General features: G+C 40.9%; 1 protein-coding gene and 1 long non-coding RNA gene across 13 annotated transcripts in view; one reads left to right on the top strand and one right to left on the bottom strand.

Annotated features, from left to right (window-relative positions):
* The window catches only part of LOC117939147 (dystrophin-like), a 359537-nt gene that overhangs the window by 27740 nt on the left and 309660 nt on the right, over window positions 1-22137 (bottom strand). For 11 of the 12 annotated variants that reach the window (XM_034864183.1, XM_034864184.1, XM_034864186.1 and 8 more), the window contains 5 exons: window positions 8745-8806; window positions 8402-8476; window positions 1874-2075; window positions 1697-1782; window positions 942-1099 (listed from right to left, as the gene is read on the bottom strand). In XM_034864183.1, coding sequence (XP_034720074.1) covers window positions 942-1099; window positions 1697-1782; window positions 1874-2075; window positions 8402-8476; window positions 8745-8806 — 583 coding nt within the window. Of the gene's footprint in view, window positions 1-941; window positions 1100-1696; window positions 1783-1873; window positions 2076-8401; window positions 8477-8744; window positions 8807-18034; window positions 18295-22137 lie in introns of those variants that run through there. The other variant, XM_034864194.1, reaches the window with a different exon arrangement.
* LOC117939175 overlaps window positions 18225-22137 on the top strand; it is a 13860-nt gene continuing 9947 nt past the window's right edge. Inside the window, exon 1 of the long non-coding RNA XR_004655530.1 lies at window positions 18225-18234. This is a non-coding gene — a long non-coding RNA (uncharacterized LOC117939175). The remainder of the gene's footprint in view (window positions 18235-22137) is intronic.

Here is a 22137-nt window from a genome sequence, read left to right as displayed (position 1 = left end):
TACACATACATACATACACATAGTGTTCATTCTGTCCTATTTGTTTGTGGGATTTCTCCATGTTTCCTTCTCCACAGCTGTCAGAGATAATTTGTTCAATCCCGTACAGGCTTTCATTCACACAGGACACTCTCATTCTCTGGTCTTGTTTACTGTAGTCTTTTATTTTTCTTGGTTTTATCAATCTTTTGGCCTTCATTTTCTGCAAGTCTCTAAGCACCGATGTTGTTCTCTGTAAATAAACCTGATGTAGTCTGATGTTAAACACTTGGGCACTCAGTGGGGTTGTGATTATACGTTAACTTCATCTGGAGGGCCGAAGGCTTTTTTTTAATAGCCAAGCTGGCGCGCGTGTTAGAAGAAGCAGAAAAAAAGGTAAATAACTACAGAATTGGCAGCAGCATTGCCGTCAATGCTTTGATTTGATTCAATGACCTTCCACGTCGGATCAAGCATTTCTCCATAAAAGAACTCATTTAAACCCAGTTAGTTTACAAGAGAGACCGGCAGTCACTCTGAGTCCTGGCCTCCGGTTACCCTCGAGCTTGTTCAGGCTTCCAGTTTCCGCTTTGTGGTGTGCCGTTATATGGCGCCACCTCGGGTGCGGCTAGTATACCGTACGTTTAAGGCATAACAGCAAATAGACCTGTGGGCTGCTGCAGGACTTAGAGCAGTAGTAGTAGTGTGTACATCCCCACTGGTGAAGTGCAGGGCTGGATACAACTGAAAAGAATGAGATGCCTTCACTCTGCTAATTCTCCCATCCGTTTTATGCTGCTCCATCGTTTCGACCCAGCCCGGTCTCCCTCAGGCAGTTTTTTTTCTTTCTATTTTAGCATTTGACAGTTTTAATGATCTACAACACACTTAGAAATAAGTGTTTGGTGTTTGTGTGTGTGTGTGTGTGTGTGTGTGTGTGTGTGTCAGAGTGTGTCACGTACAAACTGGAAGCAGCTGCGGACGGAAGGCTCAATGTTAGAGCCCCCGAAAGAGGCAACCTCGCCCAGCTGCCGGGGGATCTGGATGGAGTCGTGGAGGAGGAGGCCCAGGCGGCGCTGGTCACAGAAACCTGTTGCGCTGGCAACCTGTCTGAACAGGTCTGGAGGACGGAGAGGGAGGAGGAGAACGATGACAGGTTTACAAAGGGAAATATGACCTCTACACACATTAGACCGGTCGGTTATAACTTGGTACTCCACCAGTTTATGTTGGAGACACAATTCCTGTGCTTCTTCCTCTATTTTCCAACTTTTAAACTCAAGTGTATTTAAGAATGAACAGTAAGCTTTATTCTTTAAATATATTGTGTTGCTATATCTCATCAATCCCAATGTGGTGTTACTATTAATTACGTGAAGTCCAGCTGAAATATTAACGGGATTAATGCAGTTATACAAACAGCTTTAACAAACTATAATGTTTTTAATTATTGATTATGTACAAATTGATTTTATAAAACCCACACCATCTGGCTTCAGATCTGTGGTGCTGCCGCTCTGCAATATTCAGACTAAAAAAAGATTTTCTGGAAAAGCAGATTAATGAGCCCTTGTTATAATGCTTCACTGTGATTGGGTCAAATATTTCAGAGCAATGTGAGTGATGTGACTGGCTAAGAGTGAATTAATTAATCACAACATCCTGTGATTTGAATCCTTTAGATAAGCACTGGTCTGTGTGTGTATACATTACTTACATCTGTATTTATCCTCCAGGTGAGCCTTGCAGAGTGAGATGATTCCAGTTTTGAATGACAGAGTCCGGATCTTTCCGGTTCGACCACTACCAACCAACACAATAACATGTCAGAGTTAATTAAATCTTACAGAAATAGGGGAAACTCTTTTCTGTTTTTGCAGCATGCAACACTTACGTGTCGTAGACGTTGAGCAGCCAGTTAAGGCACATGTCCACGCACAGCGGGACATTGACCAGGTGAGAGTGACTCTGCTCCAGCTGCTGGTACAGGCTGGTCAGACAGGTGACCAGCTGGGAGATGTCCAACAGCTGCTCGTTCTGCTTCAGACCATGCTGGTCGAACACCTCACAAGCCATTGGCATGCTCAGCAAGTCCACTACAGACAAAGACAGTGGAGACTGTTAAACAGCAGACAACCACACAGCTGAGTGTGTCCTACTTCCGAGCTCACACCACTCTTAAACTGGACCTGCTTGGTTTGAAGAGTCTTTGAGCTCACTGCTGCACTGCAAGGACAGTCGTGAGAAAGCATTATTCATCCTCATCATTCATGAAGTCCACAAAAGGACAGCAGAAACAGGAGAAAGGCCAAACACTCTTCAAATATCCTGGCAAGTTCAATGAGTCAACTTAATGTAAAAATTGCTAAATGTGCAGTGGACATATTTGCTGTCTTGGAAATGTTTTTGACCAACAAAACTGTAAACCTTTGTTTTTGGCACACTTGTTCTTTTCCTTACCTGCATTTTTTCTTTTTTACAAATACACAACAAAGTGGACAGCAGAAAAGCATTAAAGGGAATAGATGCGTATGAATAGAGCTTTGAATTTTAATTCCAAATTCATGTCAAACATGAGGGCTACACAGATGACTAGAATACTATTTAAGAATTAAGATGTTTTTATTTATTAGGACAGTGCACATTAATCAACATTTCTGTACATTTTCAACTGTAGTCCTAGTTACCCAGCATGCATGTCTTTATGGTGGGAGTAGGACTGGGACGATAATATTTTTTTACCGCGATGAAGAAGCAGTGTATCACTGCAGTATTGCGGTTAACCGCAACCCCTTTATGAGAACAGCATAAGTTAGAGCGAGACTGATAGGGTTGCCACCGGAAAATCAGGAACATATTTTTTTCCCAACCCGGAATGCTGTGTGGACTAGCCAGACCTTCCTCAACAGCACTAAACAGTATTAAATGGACTGTCCATCTGCTTGTGCAAAGCTGAAGTAGCAAGCAAATTTATTTTCCCCATATTCTCTTAAATATAGGATTGAAGAAAGTCAATGCGGATAACTGCAGAATTATTATTGCTTTTATTATATTTAATATCACACATCTGTGCTCCTATAACTACTGCCATCAAAAAGATTAGAAAAGAAATCCGGTGGCAGTTTCATGTCACCGCCGGCAGTGCGGAGATGCGGTTATCATCACAGCCCTAGATGGGAGTAAAGCGGATCCCCCAGAGGAAACCCACACAAACACAGGGAGAACATGCAAACTCCACACAGATAGGCCGGACCCGAGACCGGGGATCAAACTCTGCAGTGCCTACTTGATGTAAGGCAGCAGTACTAACCACTGAGCCACCGTAGCAACTCACGATTCTGGTTCTACTTACAGCGATTCACTAATTTTTTACCCACAGCCGGCTGCAAACAGGACACTGACGCAAAATCAGCTTAAGGCTGTTATGGCTAACCTGTGTCCAACCCTTCTTTTGTCAATTCAAAACAAGCTAGTCAACACGGGTCAATCCTCGTTCACGACAATTCAAATAAGACCTGAGTCCAACCCGGGAGCGATGTATACCAGTTACTTTGCATGCTGGAAATGGGCGGGGCAGTTTACACTCATATTCAATGAACAGCTAACGTTGTCCAGCTAAACATCAGAACTAGGGTTCTGAACTTGAATTTGTAATTGTACAAATTATGTTCTAAGGCACAACTAAATACCCATCAAACACTCAACATATGATTTTGTGGAGACAGACAATCTAGTTTCATTCTTCTCTTCTGCATTTCATTATCCCTGGCCCTGCAGTTCCATACCAAAGTGTCCTTGGGCAAGACCCTTAACCCTGAGTTCCCCCCGATGCTGCGCCATCGGATTGTAAATGTATGTGTGAGTGATTATCTGAAGAGCAGTCGGCACCTCGTACAGCTGCCTCGGCCACAGTGTAGGAATGTGTGTGAGTGGTTCCTGTAGTATGTAAAAGTGCTTTGAGTGGTTGTTAAGACTAGAAAAGCGCTATATAAGAAAAGAACAGTCCAGCACATTAAATCAAAAAGTATAATTTGGTTTAATGTGCTTTATTTATTCCTGATTTGTCATGTGTTTTTGAATGCGTATTAATGTTCTTGCCATGCTTCCTTTCTTCCTAATTTGTTGTGTGTTTTGCATGTTAATTTAGTTGCTGAGTGTTGAAAGATTACTAGTTAGGGGCCGAGCAAGTTTAAAACATTTCTTTGCATACAGTAGTATAAATAAATCCTGCAATTTCTTCCAAATTAAATGTTTGATGTTCATGCAACAAATTCACAACATCCGAATCTCACTGTAAATTTGTGAAAAGTGAATTTTTAAAACTTGTTTGAATTGCGTCCTCATCTACACATTGCCGTCAACACTAAATAGAGCATCTTTAAACATAAGTTTGGCATTTATTTATCTTTTTTGAAAATAAATTACAGGCATCTCTATGTTGTGTTAACCAAGTACAAAATTCTCAGAAACCTTCTAAAAATATTTTTTTTCAGTAGCTTAAAATAAACGCTAATAGCGCTACAACCAAGCAGAGCAACGCTAGTTTATAGATTAAACTTTACCGTGTCAAGTTGGCAAAACTTTGAACACAACTTCCTTTTTTAAGAGTGACTTCTTAACTCCAAGTTATCCAGAGTTGCGGTTAGTTCCGCTGTTTGCCACCTTCTTTGTTTTTAAGTAAATGTAAATGTGCTGTATTTATATAGCGCTTTTCCAGCCTTAACAACTGCTCAAAGCGCTTTTACATCTACAGGAAACATTCACCATTCACACACACATTCATACACTGTGGCCGGGGCTGCCGGACAAGGTGCCACCTGCTCATCAGATAAACATTCACACACATTCACACTCGGGCAACTCGGGGTTCAATGTCTTGCCCAAGGACACTTCGACAACCGCTCTACCAATGAGCCACAGCCGCCCAAGTAGCAGGGAATTTACGTAGAACAGTCGCAACTCTGCCGTCTTTATTTTAGGCCCGCCCACCAACTCTTTACACAATGTGATTGGCCTGACCACAATTTTGTTTTTCCAGCTAACAAGCCAACGGAGACTGACCCTGGCTGCAAATGACATCTGCTGCCGCTAGGGTGCTTCTAGATTTCTAGGCTAGGGTTTTGCTGTTGTTTTTAATAAGCACCCCCCTTTCAGTATAGGGCAGAACAATATTGGAAAAACTGACATTGCAATATTATTTTTCTACGATATATATCGTGATATGAAAAAAGAGCAATTTTGACAAGATGTCATAAATAGCTCTATTTGGAAATAATAAATCATTCTTGACTACTGGGGTGATTTTCTAGGGGAGTGCATCTATACAGAAAATAAAAATTAAGATTTTTTCTTACGTGAACCACTCTTTGTTGAACTTTAATACTGAATAATAAAAAATGTTTCATTATTTCACAAAACAAAAATGTTATTTTCTATGAAATGTTTTGTTTTGTGAAATGTTGACGTGTCTTGTGAAATTATGTTTTGTTTTGTAAAATGTGGAAGTGTTGTGTGAAATAGGCCTGCATGATATTGGAAAAATCTGACATTGCAATATTATTTTCCCCTGAGATATATATTGGAATATGAAAAGATAAAAAGTAATTTTTAAAAGAAGACTTATATAGCTCTATTTAGAAATAATAAATCGTTCTCGACTACTGCAGTGATTTTGTAGGGGAGTGCATTTACATCTTTTCTAATGTCAACCATTCTTTGTTGAACTTTTATGCTTTACAAACACCAAAGCAAGCTGTGACTAACGTTACTCTTCTGAGGTGGTTTTGGAGCGGGACTTCAGGTAGAAATACGCTGTTTGACTAGCATGACACCATTATATTCGTATAATAATCAATCCAGGCTAACATGAATGACAGATGCTGCTTCCTCAAAATTTCAGGTTGTGGTCGACTAGCGGGGCCAGCTTGTTAGTTTGATAAATTCACGCGCACTAGCAACAAACTCTGTGTATCCAACAACTGTTAAATCAGTGACGTTAGATCAGACACAGACTTTTGTGGTAGATTAGAGTTACGTTTCCAGCGGCGCGGCTCGGAACCGTAATGTTAGTTGGGACAGAAGGACCCCTTGTTTACTATATTAGCTTTAGCCTGGCTGGTAGCAGCTTTCTGCTTGTTTCTTTAGGCTAACTACATTCGCTTTAGCTTGGCTGGTAGCAGTTTTCTGCTTGTTTCTTTAGGTTAACTATTTTAGCTTTAGCTTGGCTGGTAGCAGCTTTCTGCTTGTTTCTTTAGGCTAACTACATTAGCTTTAGCTTGGCTGGTAGCAGCATTCCGCTTGTTTCTTTAGGCTAACTATATTAGCTTTAGCTTGGCTGGTAGCAGCTTTCTGCTTGTTCCTTTAGGCTAAAAATTTTAGCTTCAGCCTGGCTGGTAGCAGCTTTCTGCGGGGGAAATGGCCGGGAGACGTTGTGATTATGGTGCATTAATCAGGTGATTTAGTTCATATTTGCATTGAGCATAAAACACCGACTACTGTAGCTTCACTGACTACCCATCAAAACTATGCGCATCAGTCATGCGTGTCAGCGGCAGCTGCTGCCTACGGTACTTTTCTACACACGGAGAGCTTCACTTCCCATAACAACAAACCCTGTCGGACTAACATTACATACACATATTGCCTACATGGCTACCTGTCTTAAAGGGGAAGGGTCGGCTGGTAATAATCATGTAAAAGGAAGTTTACTTTTCTATCAAGCAGCAAAAAAGGATTAGCATCAACATTGTAACGTCCTGTGATGCGACTATCGCGCATGTGCACATCGCGATGTTGATGCTAAAACACAATATCGTTCAGCCCTATTGTGAAATGTCATGTTTTCTGAAATGCTTTCGTGTTTTCACCTACAGGGCCACCATAGTTTCAATGTGTCTCTTATACATAGGTTCCACTTGGGCGACAGGTAGACTGTGAATCGCCCTGATAAATAAAAATCGGAATTTTATTATTTTCTTCCAATCAACAATTAATTTTTTTGCGGAGGCCTCCACCCCTTTCCCCTCTTGAAGTTGCATGCAAGCGTCAACACTTCACTTGACACTCATTTGTTAAAAACGTAAATAGTTACTTCTTTCTAAATGATCTGTTAATGGTATGTACTCATTGTTTTCAATAAATAGTTCATAAACCTTCTTTGACTAGTTTATTACTGAATGATTTACATTCTGCGCCACCCACCACCCACCAAGTAAGTTCTCAACCTGTGGGATTTTTTTCATGAAAAAGATGCTCACACTAATCTCAGAGACTTATTGTCTACTGAACTGAACACACAGCTTAAAAGACCAGACTATTATTGCGTTGGATGGCAGCATTAAAATATATTTTCTAAAAATAGATGGCAAAATAGAAGAGTTTACACTGCTAAGAGTACATCACTGTTGTGTGGGTTCAAGCTGTTAGATAAGCTGCCTGGCTGTGTATGGTTTGTGGGGGCTGCAAATGTGTGTCATGCTGCTATAAAGATGGTAAGTGAACACGTTATTGGCCCATCAGCACAAACAAAGGATTCAAACGCTCTAGGACGTGGGGTTTGATGGTTTGAGTAACCCTAAAGTGGCTTGCGTAGCTAGTGTGGAGAGGTTTAGTCTATATATAATGCACTTTATTTTGTTATAACTGTAGTATGTAGTACTATAAAGGTTTTCATCCTCTCTCTCCTCTTACATTAAAGTAAAGCATATAATGTGTTGAAAAATATGGATATTCAATGAGTCTATATCTTGCTTTAGTGATTGAAATATGTATACATTGTCTTTTTGTATCCAAAAAAAAGAGAATTCCAAAAAAGAAGATATTGATATTTTACCATTATTAAAAAAAGTAGAAGAAATGGAGAGTGATAAATAGAAAGAAAGAAATGCCCACCAAATCTATCACTCGGAATAATGTTAACAAAGGGTTAAGGAGACAAAAAGAGAAATCCACAGGTGCGCTTCCTTCGACAGTTAATCACAAATCTGTTAATTGTTATTTTTAGAAAGCCCCTCAACATTAATAGTGCTTCTGTTCTATGCCAGCTATACACCCTAAAACGTATCACACAGCTCGTAGGCGGCTCACACTCTTTGGATTCACTGGCAAGGGGCGAGAAGGATGAGTAAGCGTACAGTACACATGGACAAGCACACGCAGACTGTCACAGAGGCAACAACGCTAGGAGCAAAGAGAAGAAAAGAAGGAGGAAAAAAAGAATACACAAAGCAGAAAGAAAAGAAGAGATGATTGAAGTTGAAAGAAAAGGAGAGTGAACAAAGGAGGAGTGTAGTAGTGCAGGAACACAATAAGAGAAACACTCATGAGAGAAGAGTGTACTTGAAGCAAGAGACAAAAACGCTATGTGACACATTGAGGAGAGGTATATATACACATGTAAACTATATCTGGACAGAGTACTTACAGCAGAGAGCTTTCTGCAGACGCCTGAGCTTCATGGCTGTTCGGTAGGCCGAGAATCGCACATTGTTCAGGTCGGCTGAAGATCAAGAAACAAGAACGAAGACGAAACAGAGTTAGAGATGAAGAGGAAAGACATGGTGGACTCAACCTAAACTTACAGTCTTATAATTTCTTTATTTTATCTCATCATTCAACGGTGCAATGGATCATGAAGTGATCCCTCATCTTGTATCACAGCAACTTATGACTTTATGATAACACAAACCTTTATTAATTTGGTAGTTGCAGCAGCGCAAAAACAGCAATGAGAAGACATGGGCTGGACACAAAGAATTAGCACTTACCCAGAGACTGGTAGAGCTCGGCCATCTTGGGATGGTCCCAGCATGTTGTCTGGGTTTGGTGGCTAGAAAGGAACAAAAAGAGACAGAATGGTCAGTTGCCGAGTTCATCAAAGAGATCCTCAGCCTAAGGATAAAGCTCCCCTAAATGGTCATGAAAATATTGCAATGACAATGCTTGTATGCTGATTTCATCCTGGGATAATACTTTTTCCATGTTAACCCTCTGCAATCTAAGCCATTTTTTAAAATCTGTGGTTCCTCTAGTTTCCTTGTGGAATGTGTATTAAACCTCAAACCTGTTTTGCACAATCAATCAGACAATATTGTTATCAGAATCTTTCTTTATGTATTTATTCCGAACACTAAAATATATCTACAAAGTGTTACAAACAATATGTCCGAAATTTCTGCCAGGATATACACAGTATGCTGCAGGGATTTCAGATGAATACATACATTGTTTAAATATATATATATATATATATATATATATATATATATATATATATATTTGACTGTAAAGACAAAAAATTAAAAAAGGGAAATTGATTTTCATAAAAATGTATTGAAATGACACGGAGAACAAAAATTGCAAAACGAGTAACGCCTCAACGTGGCTGGTCACCATAGCTCTGGTGATGATGTAATTTTCAACGCGACTCACAACAGCACGTTGGCTAATTGCCACAGCCAGAAGAAATGTTTTGTTTCAAAAGAAGCTGAAGGAAGCAACAAAAATCACCGCTGAAAAAAACAACAGGAGTTTGGGAATACCGACGGAGTTCAGACGTTGACATGACCACTGTCAGCCGACACAAAAGGGTAAGTTAAGTTTCCTGTTAACGTTAGCTAACATTTGCATGTGTTAGGGGCCCCGGTCAGTATTTACTATACGCGAGCGTTCTATAAAGTACATGAACTTCAGCAACAACGATTACACACGAACATGTGTGCTGTGTACTGTTTGTGTTTCAGAGCATTCACGCTGTGCAAAATCGCCGCCGCAGACCGTCTGGTGGGCGATGTCCGACTGATGAGATCTCTGGTTCTGACCTGCTGTGCTTCGTATAATCTTTATGAGAGTCATGGAAAGGCTTATGACACCGACTAAGATGCATCTGAGCCAGCAGGGCCGGGGGGGGGACACTGTCACAGGCTGCAGAGGAAGAAGACTGGGATGTACAGGAGGGTTTGATGCACTACTTGAAAAGCTAAATAAAAACTTTTCTTTGATAACTTGTCTTGTTTTTTTAAAGTAACAGTGTGCAATATTGGAAGCTTTCATAAGCTTTGGTCAGTCTGAGGCAGGATTAGCTGGGAGACATCTTCTAGACGAGGGGCACTTGTGGAATACCTGCACAACAGGGACATGGAAGTAGTTCTGTTGGAGGAAATGGTGAACTAGTGTATGTTGTAGCAATGTTTTACCCTTGAGAATGAGCTAGCATGCAAGCACTAGCATGTGCTACGATTAGCCCAAGCGTCTCGGCTAGTGATGTAGAAAGCCGTGCAGAGCGATGAACAGCTCAGACTCACAGACACAAGCTAACACCCCAAATCCAAGAAAAAGTGATTTTTTTTATAATATCGGCACTTTAAGCTTCTGTTAAAATGTCTGATTTTGATGTTAAATGTGGCCAAAGCTTCAAATTATGAAGAAAATAAATTTCAGAGAGTTCCCCTTAAGCTTAAACATCAGATTTCCCATTGTTCTGAACACAAGTTCAAAGGAGCTGGGTTTCTATGATTGGGCATCTGCTCCAGGCCGGCCAAAGCCTTTATCTGTGATTTGTGTTGCTGCTTGATTACACCAGGTAAAGCTATAACCTTGGCTGCCAATGGTGTTAATTTCTCCCCATGTGCTTGTTCAAAAGTAGTTTTAGTCGTCAACAGAAAACTCAGATTGGAAAGATAGCCAGCTAGCTGTCTGGATTTATCCCGCTCTGAGGAGCAGTTAACCATAGCACTCATAGTAAGCGGAAGGTAAAGGACATCCAACAGATGTTCGGTTGGCACTAAAGCAATCCTCTAAATGAACAGTCGTCTACATAGACTACAGATGTGGAGACTCTGAGATGTGGTTTATGTTAAACAGGAAGGTAAATGTTTAGCCATGCCTTTCAAAACCAGCATGAGAAGAGTTTACTAATGCCAAACAATTGGGAATTTGTAAAAAATAAACATAAACCCAAAATCCTTTTGGGTAACACTGAAATTTATTTAATTCACTGATGAATTAGATCTATTTCCCCAAAATGCCACAAAATGACTTTAATCCTGCCATGTGTGTTTCTCCCCTCCATCTTCTAATTGTACCCAATAACCTGCTGGGGCACAACAACACAGACTCCATTCTCCCTACATCACAGAAGTGTATTTGAGGATAAAAAGAAGATGGATAAGAGACAGAGTAAGACAATTAGATGGCTGTATATTATAGAATATTAGTTTATCAACATTAGTTTATTTTGTAATGTGTAACTCTCTTTTTCAAGCTGAACGACCAGTCAGATGATATGGCTGTTCGCCCAATTGCCGACGCTCGGCAGCGGTGCGGGACACACCACACAGGCAAGCTGATTGGACCGCTGCTGGTCCGTTTGGGGCAGCGGCATTGTGTGTGCCTATCACAGTCCCAAGTCAGTTCGGTGCACACTAGCAGGCAACGTTGGCTTAACGTCAACAAACGACCATCGGCACCCAGCACAAGGAGTCCACACATGCTGTGGACCTTCAGCGGCCGCAGCAACTCGAACCCAGACAGCGCAAGACCAGAGCTGATGTTTGCTCACACCGCCCGTCCTCTCTACTCGACTGACAGACACATTTTCTCTTCTTAAAATTACAGTTGGAACTGCTAAAAACACATCTACCTCGCCGTCCATTCCACCCAACTGACAGACACACTTTCTCTGCTGAAGATTACGCCAACAATGGCTTAACACAACGCAAACTCACGGTCCTCTCAACATGTTTTCTTATTATCTAAAGACATATTGTGGTCATGTTTTGATATAATAAGATATTTGGCTGATTCTTGGCGTTTTGTTTTTTAAATTGCGGCAAAATACCTATGTTGCATCATGTTTCTAGATTTAAAATAGCCATTTGTTTGTCGTTTAAATAAATCATTACAATACGTTTAGATATATGATACAACATCACAGACTCTGCCTTAAAGGAGAATTCTGGCTAATTTCCAGGGGTCTTAGCATAAACTGTATATATTAATATCAATGGTCTAGGATACATCGTTACGTGCTTTACATATACCGCCCTGTATCACACAGGAGGACACAGCAGCTGATCCACTTTCAGGCTGAAAACAAGCAGAAATATCTTGATCTCATGTTGTACCCTTTCATTATTGCATTGGTACTGTATTATTGTAATCGTATGTAATTAATTCCTGTTAATTCAACTGTATTTTGTTGTTAGTTATGATACGGGACAATGATGAAATGTGAGGGGGGGGGGGGGGGGTTCTGGCCAACAGGCATCAGACTGGTCTGGAATATCAGAATAGCTGTAATTAATTTGTTTGTTTGTGGTCTTCTGTCTTTTTTTACTTTTACACATTTGAGTGCCTTATAATGTGTGTGACATGTAAGATTGCATGATTGATGCATGCATGATTCTAATAGTTGATAATGGTTCTGTAAAATATTATATTTTATGTAATGTTTTTGTCTGTTATGTTTAATTTATTAGGCAATAAAGACAAAATGTTTTTCTGAACATCAATGACTGAAACAGATATACAACACACCATGCAGTGTGTATAAACATACAGTATGCATTGCAAACAGACCTAAGTACTACACAGATGAGAACATCTGCCTCTGCACCACAAAGGTGAACATAAAATAACTATAAAACATATAAATGTATATGACACTGTTAAAACCCACACAATCGACAGACAGAGACGGCGTCTTGGACGTTTGTGATCAATACTGTATGATGATGTAACCAAGTGGTGTCACATTTCATAGGGTTAAGTCTTCACCCCTAGCCCTTACCCCTTGGTTTCAAGGGCCAAGGGGTAGTGGTAAGGGGTAGGGGTAAAATGGAGAAATGGGATTGAGCCCTAATCTCAATTTTCTCTCTGACTTGTCACTGCACTTATATTATTAGGTCTTAGTGCTGTAATCAGCATCATTGGCCATCACATCCTATTACAGAGTCCGGATTATTTAATTGGCATTAAAAGGACCACACTAAACTGGTTGAATTTATCAGATCGATATAGTTTGTTCATGTCAATGATCCTCCATGCACGCTAAAGTTAGTCATCATGTTCCACAAGGATCTGTGCTTGAACCCATTCTTTTCACCTTATATGCATAATCTAGGCAATATTAGTAGAATACACTCCACAAACGGTTATGCAGATAATACCCAATTCTATCTGCATGGGATTATTTATTTAAACTTCAAACATTAAGGACATAAAAACTTGATGACGCACAATTTACTGATGTTAAACTGAGACAAAACATGAGTTCTTATACTTGGCCCCAAACACCTCCGACTCTCATTTTTTCAAAGGCATAGATACTGTGGATGGTGTTGCCCTGGCCTCCACCCCCAACGTAAGGAATCTCTGAGTAATCTCTGATCAGGTTATGTCCTTTAACACCCACATAAAACAAACTTCAAGGGCTGCTTTTTCTCACCTGTGTAACATTGCGAAAATAAGGTTTATTCTGTCCCAAAAAGCTGCAGAACAACTAGTCCATGAATGTGTTACTTCAAGGCTGGACTATTGTAATTCCTTATTATAAGGTTGCTCCAATAGGGCCCTTCAGACTCACCAGTTGATCCAGAATGCTGTGTACTATCAAGAACTAAGAAAAGATTATATTTTACCTCTATTTATATCCCATGTCGGCTGGTTCCCAGTCAAATCCAGAATTGAATTTAAAATCCTGACAAATTGCGTTTCTCTCTCCTCCTCTCTCTCCCTCTGTATGCATTTATATCCCATTAATAAATGTAAAAAACTTAGCATCTTCCCAGGTGGCACCAGGATCCTGGCTGCTGCAGCTGCTGCTGTGGTCCTGCTCGACGCCCACTGCTACTACTATTATAATTATAATTCATAGCTTTATTATCTTTACTGTTACATAATTGCTGCTGTTCATCGTGAAAAGCCTCCTCCCACTTTTTAACTAGCTTTTGGTGATCGGAGGGACATCAATATTTTCAAACTACCTTCAGACTCACTGTGACTATGTACAGTATAGTTTAGTTATCAAATCAAATAGCCCAGCACCGTTAATTACAAGGCTGTCCTGACCTTAGCTTTCTTAATTGGTGTTTTTTGGGGTGTGATTGCAATAAGTACAATTTAAGAGGTATTTTCCTTCTAAAAGCAATGTATTGTTTTAGTAAAATGACTGCTGATCTTAGTGGTAGCACGACTCACTTCTGTGTGTCTGTATTTGTTACACTTTTATTTATAGCAGTTTTCCAGTTTTTTTCAGGAAGAAGTGTGGCGTAACAGTATTTCGTAGTGCTTTACACTTCTTTAATTACTTGGTTCTGTTAAAACAACTCACAATTGAAAGGCACATGCAACAGAGTTGAAATATAATGAACATCTTACATAACAATGTCTGGGAGAAGTGAAAACTAGGCTATTTGTCAGTCTACGTAAAATCCCCCTGTGAGGGGGTTCTAAATAATTCTGAATTTTGGCAATAAATTGATCAAGATTTCTCCCTTAAAAGGAGAATTTCAGCCAATCTTTATGTTAATCTTGATCACTATAGCTATGTGAGTATTTTGGATTGTAAAAACCTTTTCCTGCTACAACTGTATTCCCAGGAGACAGTGCAAGACTGCAGCTAGCCTTCAGTGATCATCACAGTTATCACTGTGCAAGCCACAGACATCATTTTTCCCGTTTCTATGTAGTTACATAGTTACTGATGTGGTCATAACCACTACAGTGCAAGGCACAACAGTTTGAGTTTGATAGTCGTCTTTATTTATTCAAACACAAAAATACAGACAAAGGACTCGCCTCACAAGAGTTGGAAAGAAGCAGACAGAGAGGTGCAACAGGCAGATGAAGCAGCGGCTCCAAGCGCGAGCTACAGCTGGCCTTCAGTAACGTTCTCACTGTTTAAGCCACAGACATCATTTAGCCCGTTTCAATGTAGTTACATAGTTACTGATACAGTGAACCCTCGTTTTTCACAGGGTTACGTTCCAAAAAGAACCTGTGATAGGCAAAATCCCTGAAGTATTAACCTTTATTTATTTTTTTTTACAATTAATAGACGATGAAATACTCCATAAGACATTAATGTATTAATATACATTTTCCTCTTTTATGGAATGAACGGAAGATTCATTAATTCCGTAATGGCGACCTACAGCCGCAAAGCTTCTACCTTCCTTTAGCATGTCCAGAAGTTTAACTTTTTCTGCGATAGTTAGCATCTTCCTCTGCCTTTTGGGCTCGACCTCAAGTGCGTTTGTCGGTGCAGAACGTTTTGTCGTCATTATGGGTTTTAGAGAAACTTGATATTGCAAGAGAATCTGCTAACTTAAATTTGGAAAGCTGTTTCACGTACGTGTATAAACCGCAACGTTATTGACACACAGGTAGAGAAGAAGCTGAGACACTGTTTAGCCAATCAGAATGCAGAACACAATGCACGATGCAAATCCGTGAAGAAGCGAGACCGTAAAAGGTGAACCGCGATGCAGCAAGGGTTTACTGTTTGCTCATAACCACCACAGTGCTAAATTACATATTTTTGAGGGGGAAATATGCCACAAAAGCATGGAGGACACCTAGCAAACCACCGGGCGCTCAGGGGATTGTTGTTGGCTGCGGGAGGCGAGGAAGGTGGGGACGAAGGCTGCCTGCCAGGCTAAGGGTACCACCACACAGATTGACACTGCCAAGCCTCCTACTCACCAACACCAGATCGATCACACACAAAATGGATGAGCTACAAATACACACGGAACTGCTGCGTTATGATTTCCACAAAAGCCTGGCTGAACACACTTATCACTAGCTAGCAGCTAACAGTTAGCAGCTAACCGGGCAAACTATCCCCCGGCAAGATTGAGACAGGGTAGGTGAATTAAATCAATGTCTGACTTGAAAATGCATCTTGTTATAACGTACGGGCCCTGTTCATGTTGTAAAGACATATTAATTGCATTGTGTGTCTGTTCAAAGGCACAAAGGCACTCTAAAACTTGCCCTGAAAACTGTTGTTTTAGCCCAGTGGAAGCTTGAACACGTAGCTGCAGCTACTCAGTGTTGCCTGCACCGATTCAGGTCGGCTTTATTTTTTGATCGAAAGTGCTCGCACATCTAAAGCGATCAAGATTAACTTGACATTAAAAATTAGCCGTAATTTTACTTTCAATTTTGAAATACACAAATGCAGCATTTTGTCTGGATCACATGTGTGATTGGATTACCAAATCAGAATCCAAATCTTCAGGATCAGAAATCTTTAGCTGTGCTTTGAAATATCCAATTTTCAGATCAGTTTAGAATTGAAGTAAAAACAAATCAATATAATACTGTGAGATCATTTTCTGATTAAGGAATATAGTAGTATTAAAACTTTTCTGACAGCTTCTGGTCACAATTTCTTTCTAAGACCGGTCTTATACTAAAGATCATATTAACCAGTTAAACACAAAGTAAATACCAGTAATTTGTTCTCACAGGCCGATACAGAAATATCAGTAAAATGTATTGGTCATTCAAAGATACCACAGTGACATAGAAAAGGTGTGCAGCCTAAATGTGGGTTAGCTTCTTCCATCAGTAACCACATACCAGGCTGATCTAGAGCTTGTGGTTGATAAGCATCCACGCTGAATACAAAGACAGCACGCACACACACACACACGTCACAACAATCATGCCTGAGCATGTCAGTACCAACAGGAGATGAATCTGTGTGTTAAGGCTTTTTATTCCTCAGCTGTATTTAATCAGTGCACACACACACACCTGCAATCACATTGGTGCCACAAATCTGCACCATCCAGTCCGCATCCCCTGCCCTCATTTCTCTCACACACACACACACACACACACACACACACACACACACACACACACACACACACACACACACACACACACACACACACAAATATCCCGGCAGCACAACAACATCCGACTCTACAGCTAAACACTGATCAGAGCAGATGATCTGGACCACGGCTGCACAGCACGCAGAAATCTTAAACCCGCTGTTTGCGCAGAAAAGTGAGGCTGGGCGTTATAACGTAGCACATCAAAATCGCCGTACACACCTCTGCACGCACACACCGTGCGAAAAACGCACTTATCAAGATACAGGCTGCTTTGCTGGCACGGAGGTGATTGTTTTTACACCTCCGTGTGCGCGTTTGAGACTGTGAAGGAATGCAACACAGGGATGCATTGCCGCTTTGCTTTGTATAGCTCTTTTCTCTTGCAAAAGCTCAGCTAACGCACACACGCATAAATTAGGCTAACACAAATCCCTGGCGGGCCAAATTCAACACATACGGGCAAACACGCAGGCCACACAGAGCTATTATGTTTGCTTTAAAGCATTCAATGCCCTTCGTTTTATTCCAACATGGCAGCAACTAGCCAGTGAAACCATGCACACAGCCTTTAAAATTAGGAAATGCACGGTTCGGGACCGAGCGGCTCAGAGCCTTACTGGCCGCACACCTCGCCTGGTTCCCCGGCAACAGCAATCAACGGCCGCGGTGAAGAAGGGGGCTGGATGGGTTCAATGGCTCCCAAATACAACAGTGTTCCTCCCTTTCATGGAAGAATTCACGTCCCGTTTCCCGTCTAATGCTCTATGTGCTCCATCCCCGAGGAAAAATATTTTCAACGCATAGGCTACTTGTGAAAATTTTAGCTATAATGTTATGCTTGTTACTTGGCCACAACACGTATTTTAACATGCTGGAATTTTTGTGGGATGCATTTTGGATGGACTTGCAGCAATGTGTTAACGGCAGACAATAAGTGAGAATATCTATTTCCCCATGTCCACAATCAAATTTAAATGCGTCTTTGACCAGTTTGTATGCCTGTTTTAGCGCATAGTCTGGATTCTAGTTGAAATAGTGCAGTGTGGGGGATTTCTGTGCCCCAGCTCACCGCCTCTCAGCTGGCCACGACAACCCACAGCCAATGCGTTATCTGTGTGAACAGGTTTACTGCATTACGACCAGCACAATTACCTTCACCATTATTAATCACTAAAATAAACCGTCCCCAGACCAGCACTCACTTCCGAAGCTGCTCCCGCATCGCCGGCCGTTCAGAGCGCTTCGCGTCCGGTAGAAGTTAACCGATTCCCGGGCAGAACCGAAGCAGTATCCTGACCCCCTCCGCGGGCCGATCAAGCGTCCTCTACCGCCGGAGAGAGGCGTCCGAGATTACCGTGTTTCGTCTACGTGTGTGCGTGTGTATGTATGTGTATGTCTGTGTGTGTGTGTTCCCCTTCAAGAGGCAGCGGTGGGTTGCAGAGGCTGACTGGCCATCGAGACACGAGGGTCAGCCCAAAAACCATTTCCGCTTATTGCTTCAAAATAAAAGCTTCAGTTAGAAAGATGCTGTTTTGTTGTTGGTGGACAAACGATAGGCTAACCCACGTGACAATGAGAAAAATCTGTTCACGGCGATAATTGGTCCCAACTACCTTTAGGTGGATGTAAAAATGGAACATCTGAAATCTCAGCAGTGCTCTTTTGACATGCCCCATGACTCGAGGCTATACCCGACTCTTGGTAAAAACCCTTACTAGTGATTTAAAAGCCCAGAAAGAAGTAAGCTAGCTCCATATCCAGGGAGTTGCTATCGTAATCCTGTGGTGGGCTCCTTTTGAGGAGGAGGGAGAGGGGCAAGGTGGAGGATGGGGTTTTGGCCTTGTCTAACTGCCATGATGTCTTTCCCTTTCTCATAGGCGGGACACATTCTCTGGGTGGGCAAACCAGATAAAGGGGAGGTACCCTTTCCCTTTATGACGTCATAAAGGGAAACCAGATCGGCCTGAATTTTTCCTTTTCTCAAAGGCAGAGCAGGATACTCAGGGCGGCGGTTTACACATATTGCCATTTCAAGCCACTAGGGGACCATAGGCAGGTTGGGGGAACGCATATTAATGTTAAAAAACCTTATGAATTTGTCATGCCATGGGACCGTTATAGGACAATTCTGGTACAAAATGAACCTATAGATGAATAATAAAAGGGTACCACATGGGTACCACATAGATACAACATGAGTTTACCGTTCTGTGTGATATGTTTTTATGCTAATCGAATGTGACAATTTTTAGCGCAAACCGCTAACTAGCTTATAACGCTAGTCGTTGTAAGTGTCCAGACAGCTTATTAAAAAGATAGTTTATAAAGACAGTACCGTTGACGTATAAAAGCAGGCGCCATCTTCAGAAAACAATCACAATCAGTTGAACGATGAACGGCGTGCTTGTCGTCACATTCATAGGCGTATTATGTATTCCTCCGTGGGTGCTCACGGGCGCAAGCAAAAAAAAAAAACTATGTCTTCATACTGGTGTTTTGGGATGTTATGTAAATAAACAGTACAACAATCATTCTAAGGATTGTTACTTTTTTTTCAGAGTGTATAGCTCCTATGAGACATCCCCTGTCATGCCTCCCGTCCCGTCTCATGCCCTTCCATCTCATGCCCCACCGTCTCATGCCTTGGTGTGTCCAACGGTAAATTCAGATGTTCAGATACGAAATTGCTTCTTTTTTTTTAATGAAGAAACAGTTCAGTTAGTGAGCATGATGCAATTACTTAAACACCGTTTAAACTCTTAAATTAACGACAGCCATTCATAACCAATAGTTGAGAGATTTCTGGATGTTAATGTTGTCTCCCTGATTTTAAAGTTTGTTTTTTTATTTGATGAAACCTGCAATGACTTCAATTCTTTTTTGTTAATGCTTTCAAAACAGTCAGACGCTCCACTTAGCAGCAACTCCAATGTTTACTTTTTATTAATGTAGCCTTTTGGCCGTCTGGCACATGTGGGTGCTCAGTGGGTGCTCAGTATTGTACGTGGGTGCTCGAGCCCAGGAGCACCAACGGTATCGGTGCCTATGGTCTCATTTGATTAGCATGAATACATATCCCAGAGAATGTGTTATTAACTAGGTTCATTTTGTGCCGGAATTGTCCTTTAAGCCTTTCAGCCTAGGAAACAAATACATGTTAGTAATGATTTTAACCATGCCATAGGGTGCTACCCCCTGATTAGCGTGCCGAGGTGGAGCCTCGAGAGGGTAAACCAATAGCGAAGCCCATTAGGGCTAGAGCACAAATGAAATAACCAGCACTAGATTAACACAATCAATAGCACCAGGAAAACCACAGGCACAATAATAATATTGATACTGCCTGCATTCCTTTTAGCTGGAAGTTTTTAACAGGTACCTTTTGTTGCATGTCAACATTCCCTTTATCTCCCAATGTTTACTGTCTCTTTACATTGTCATACCAAATTGAAAAAAATAACATAACATAACATTAAGGAAAGGGAAAAAGACAACAAGCATAATATGAGCACTTTGAGTCATTTAGCTGTTCTGCACCGAAGCGGTGCGTAGAAGGAAAATGCTCTGTACGGTTTCTGTCCTAGCAAAAGTGTGTTTTAATAATGTTCTGTTTATTTTTTGGTTATGTGTTTATGTTATCTTGGTTTTAGTTTATGATTGATTTAGTGTTCATGTTTATCTACATTTATTGTTGCACCCTGACCGAGACATGAGTAGGGACTGATGACATCAAGGTAGCGAACACCTGGGCAATGTTACATACACAGGTTGGAAATCTGTTTCTCTGTCGCCTGACTAGAACTTTCCATGCATATTGATACATTGGAAATGTTTTGTGTTGATCATTTTCCTTGTTTTATTTTGAAGCACATTCATTAAATACATAATTCTTAAAGTCATAGTATCATTAAGGAAAAACACAATCTTAATGTAAACAAATTATTTCATTAGTAGTCATAAGTTTGCCATCAACTTACTGATCTGTGTTTATTCTGCTGTAATAAGTTTCACCATGTGTAAAACTTAACGGTTTAAGGTAACAGGTTTCCATGCAAATTTCTAGTAAAGTTGACTAATTCGGGATAACAGTGTAAGGACCCTTGCTTATTTTTGCCCACGGGTCCCCAAATGGGTTAATCCAGCTCTGAATGTTAATGGGTAAATAAAAGGAAATGGACAAAACTGAATGGCTACACAACATATGTAAAAAAAAAAAACAACACCCACTGAACCACCCAACATTGTTGACACTTTTATTTTGAAATACACTTTGCACATGTCCGGTCTAGTCCTGTCTGCTTCAAGGACACTTGACGTTAGACAAGGCGGAGCTCAAGCACCTTGCCTCCCTTCCCCCTACCCCGCAGTTTCTGAAAGCAAAGGAGCCTCAACACCATCCGAGGAGGTTTTCCACCTCTCTGACGAGAGAGAGAGCGAGAGAGAGAGAGAGAGAAAGAGGAGGCTTGTTGATTTCCAAGGTACACCGATTTCCACATTCAATGCCATGGAGAGAGAGAGAGAGAGAGAGAGAGAGAGAGAGAGAGAGAGAGAGAGAGAGAGAGAGAGAGAGAGCAGGGTCTTTTTTTTTAACATTTTGGGGCCTTAAGTGAAATCTTACACTATTTAATTTCTTCATTGTGCAGTGGATGGATGATGGGTCTGTTGTGGTTTTGAAGTAACTGATGAGTAAGTAACTGAGGTAGTTTCAGGCTGTTGACTTGATTTAGGCTATCTAGGGAATCTGAATCCTGTTGATATAAAAGTAAAAGTATCATTACATCACTGTATTTATTAAATATTGTATATATTACTGTATTGATATTATCAATTAAAGTAACATTATGTGTATAATAGGAGTCAATTGACAAGTTTTGATTTTGTTTCTGTATACTTCCATCTGGTGGCCAGATTTAGTATTGCATTCTTAATTTGTAGATTTAAAGGTGCTCTAAGCGATGCATGTTTTAGGCTACATTTATTGTCACATACAGCAAACATCTCCTCACTAACTGCTAGCTGCCTGTCCCAAGAACACACTGTAAAAAACATCTCCTCACTATCTGCTAGCTGCCTGTCCCCTGAACACAATGTAAAAACATCTCCTCACTATCTGCTAGCTGCCTGTCCCTAGAATACACTGTAAAACATCTCACTATCAGCTAGCTGCCTGTCCCCAGAACACACTGTAAGGCACATCCCCTCACTATGTGCAAGCTGCCTGTCCCCAGAACACAATGTAAAAACATCTCCTCACTATCTGCTAGCTGCCTGTCCCTAGAATACACTGTAAAACATCTCACTATCA

The sequence above is a fragment of the Etheostoma cragini genome, chromosome 24 (assembly GCF_013103735.1).
Source record: "Etheostoma cragini isolate CJK2018 chromosome 24, CSU_Ecrag_1.0, whole genome shotgun sequence".
NCBI classification, from domain to species: Eukaryota; Metazoa; Chordata; class Actinopteri; order Perciformes; family Percidae; genus Etheostoma; species Etheostoma cragini.
Note: the sequence above shows the minus strand (reverse complement) of the source record. Positions and strands in the feature narration are given on the sequence as shown.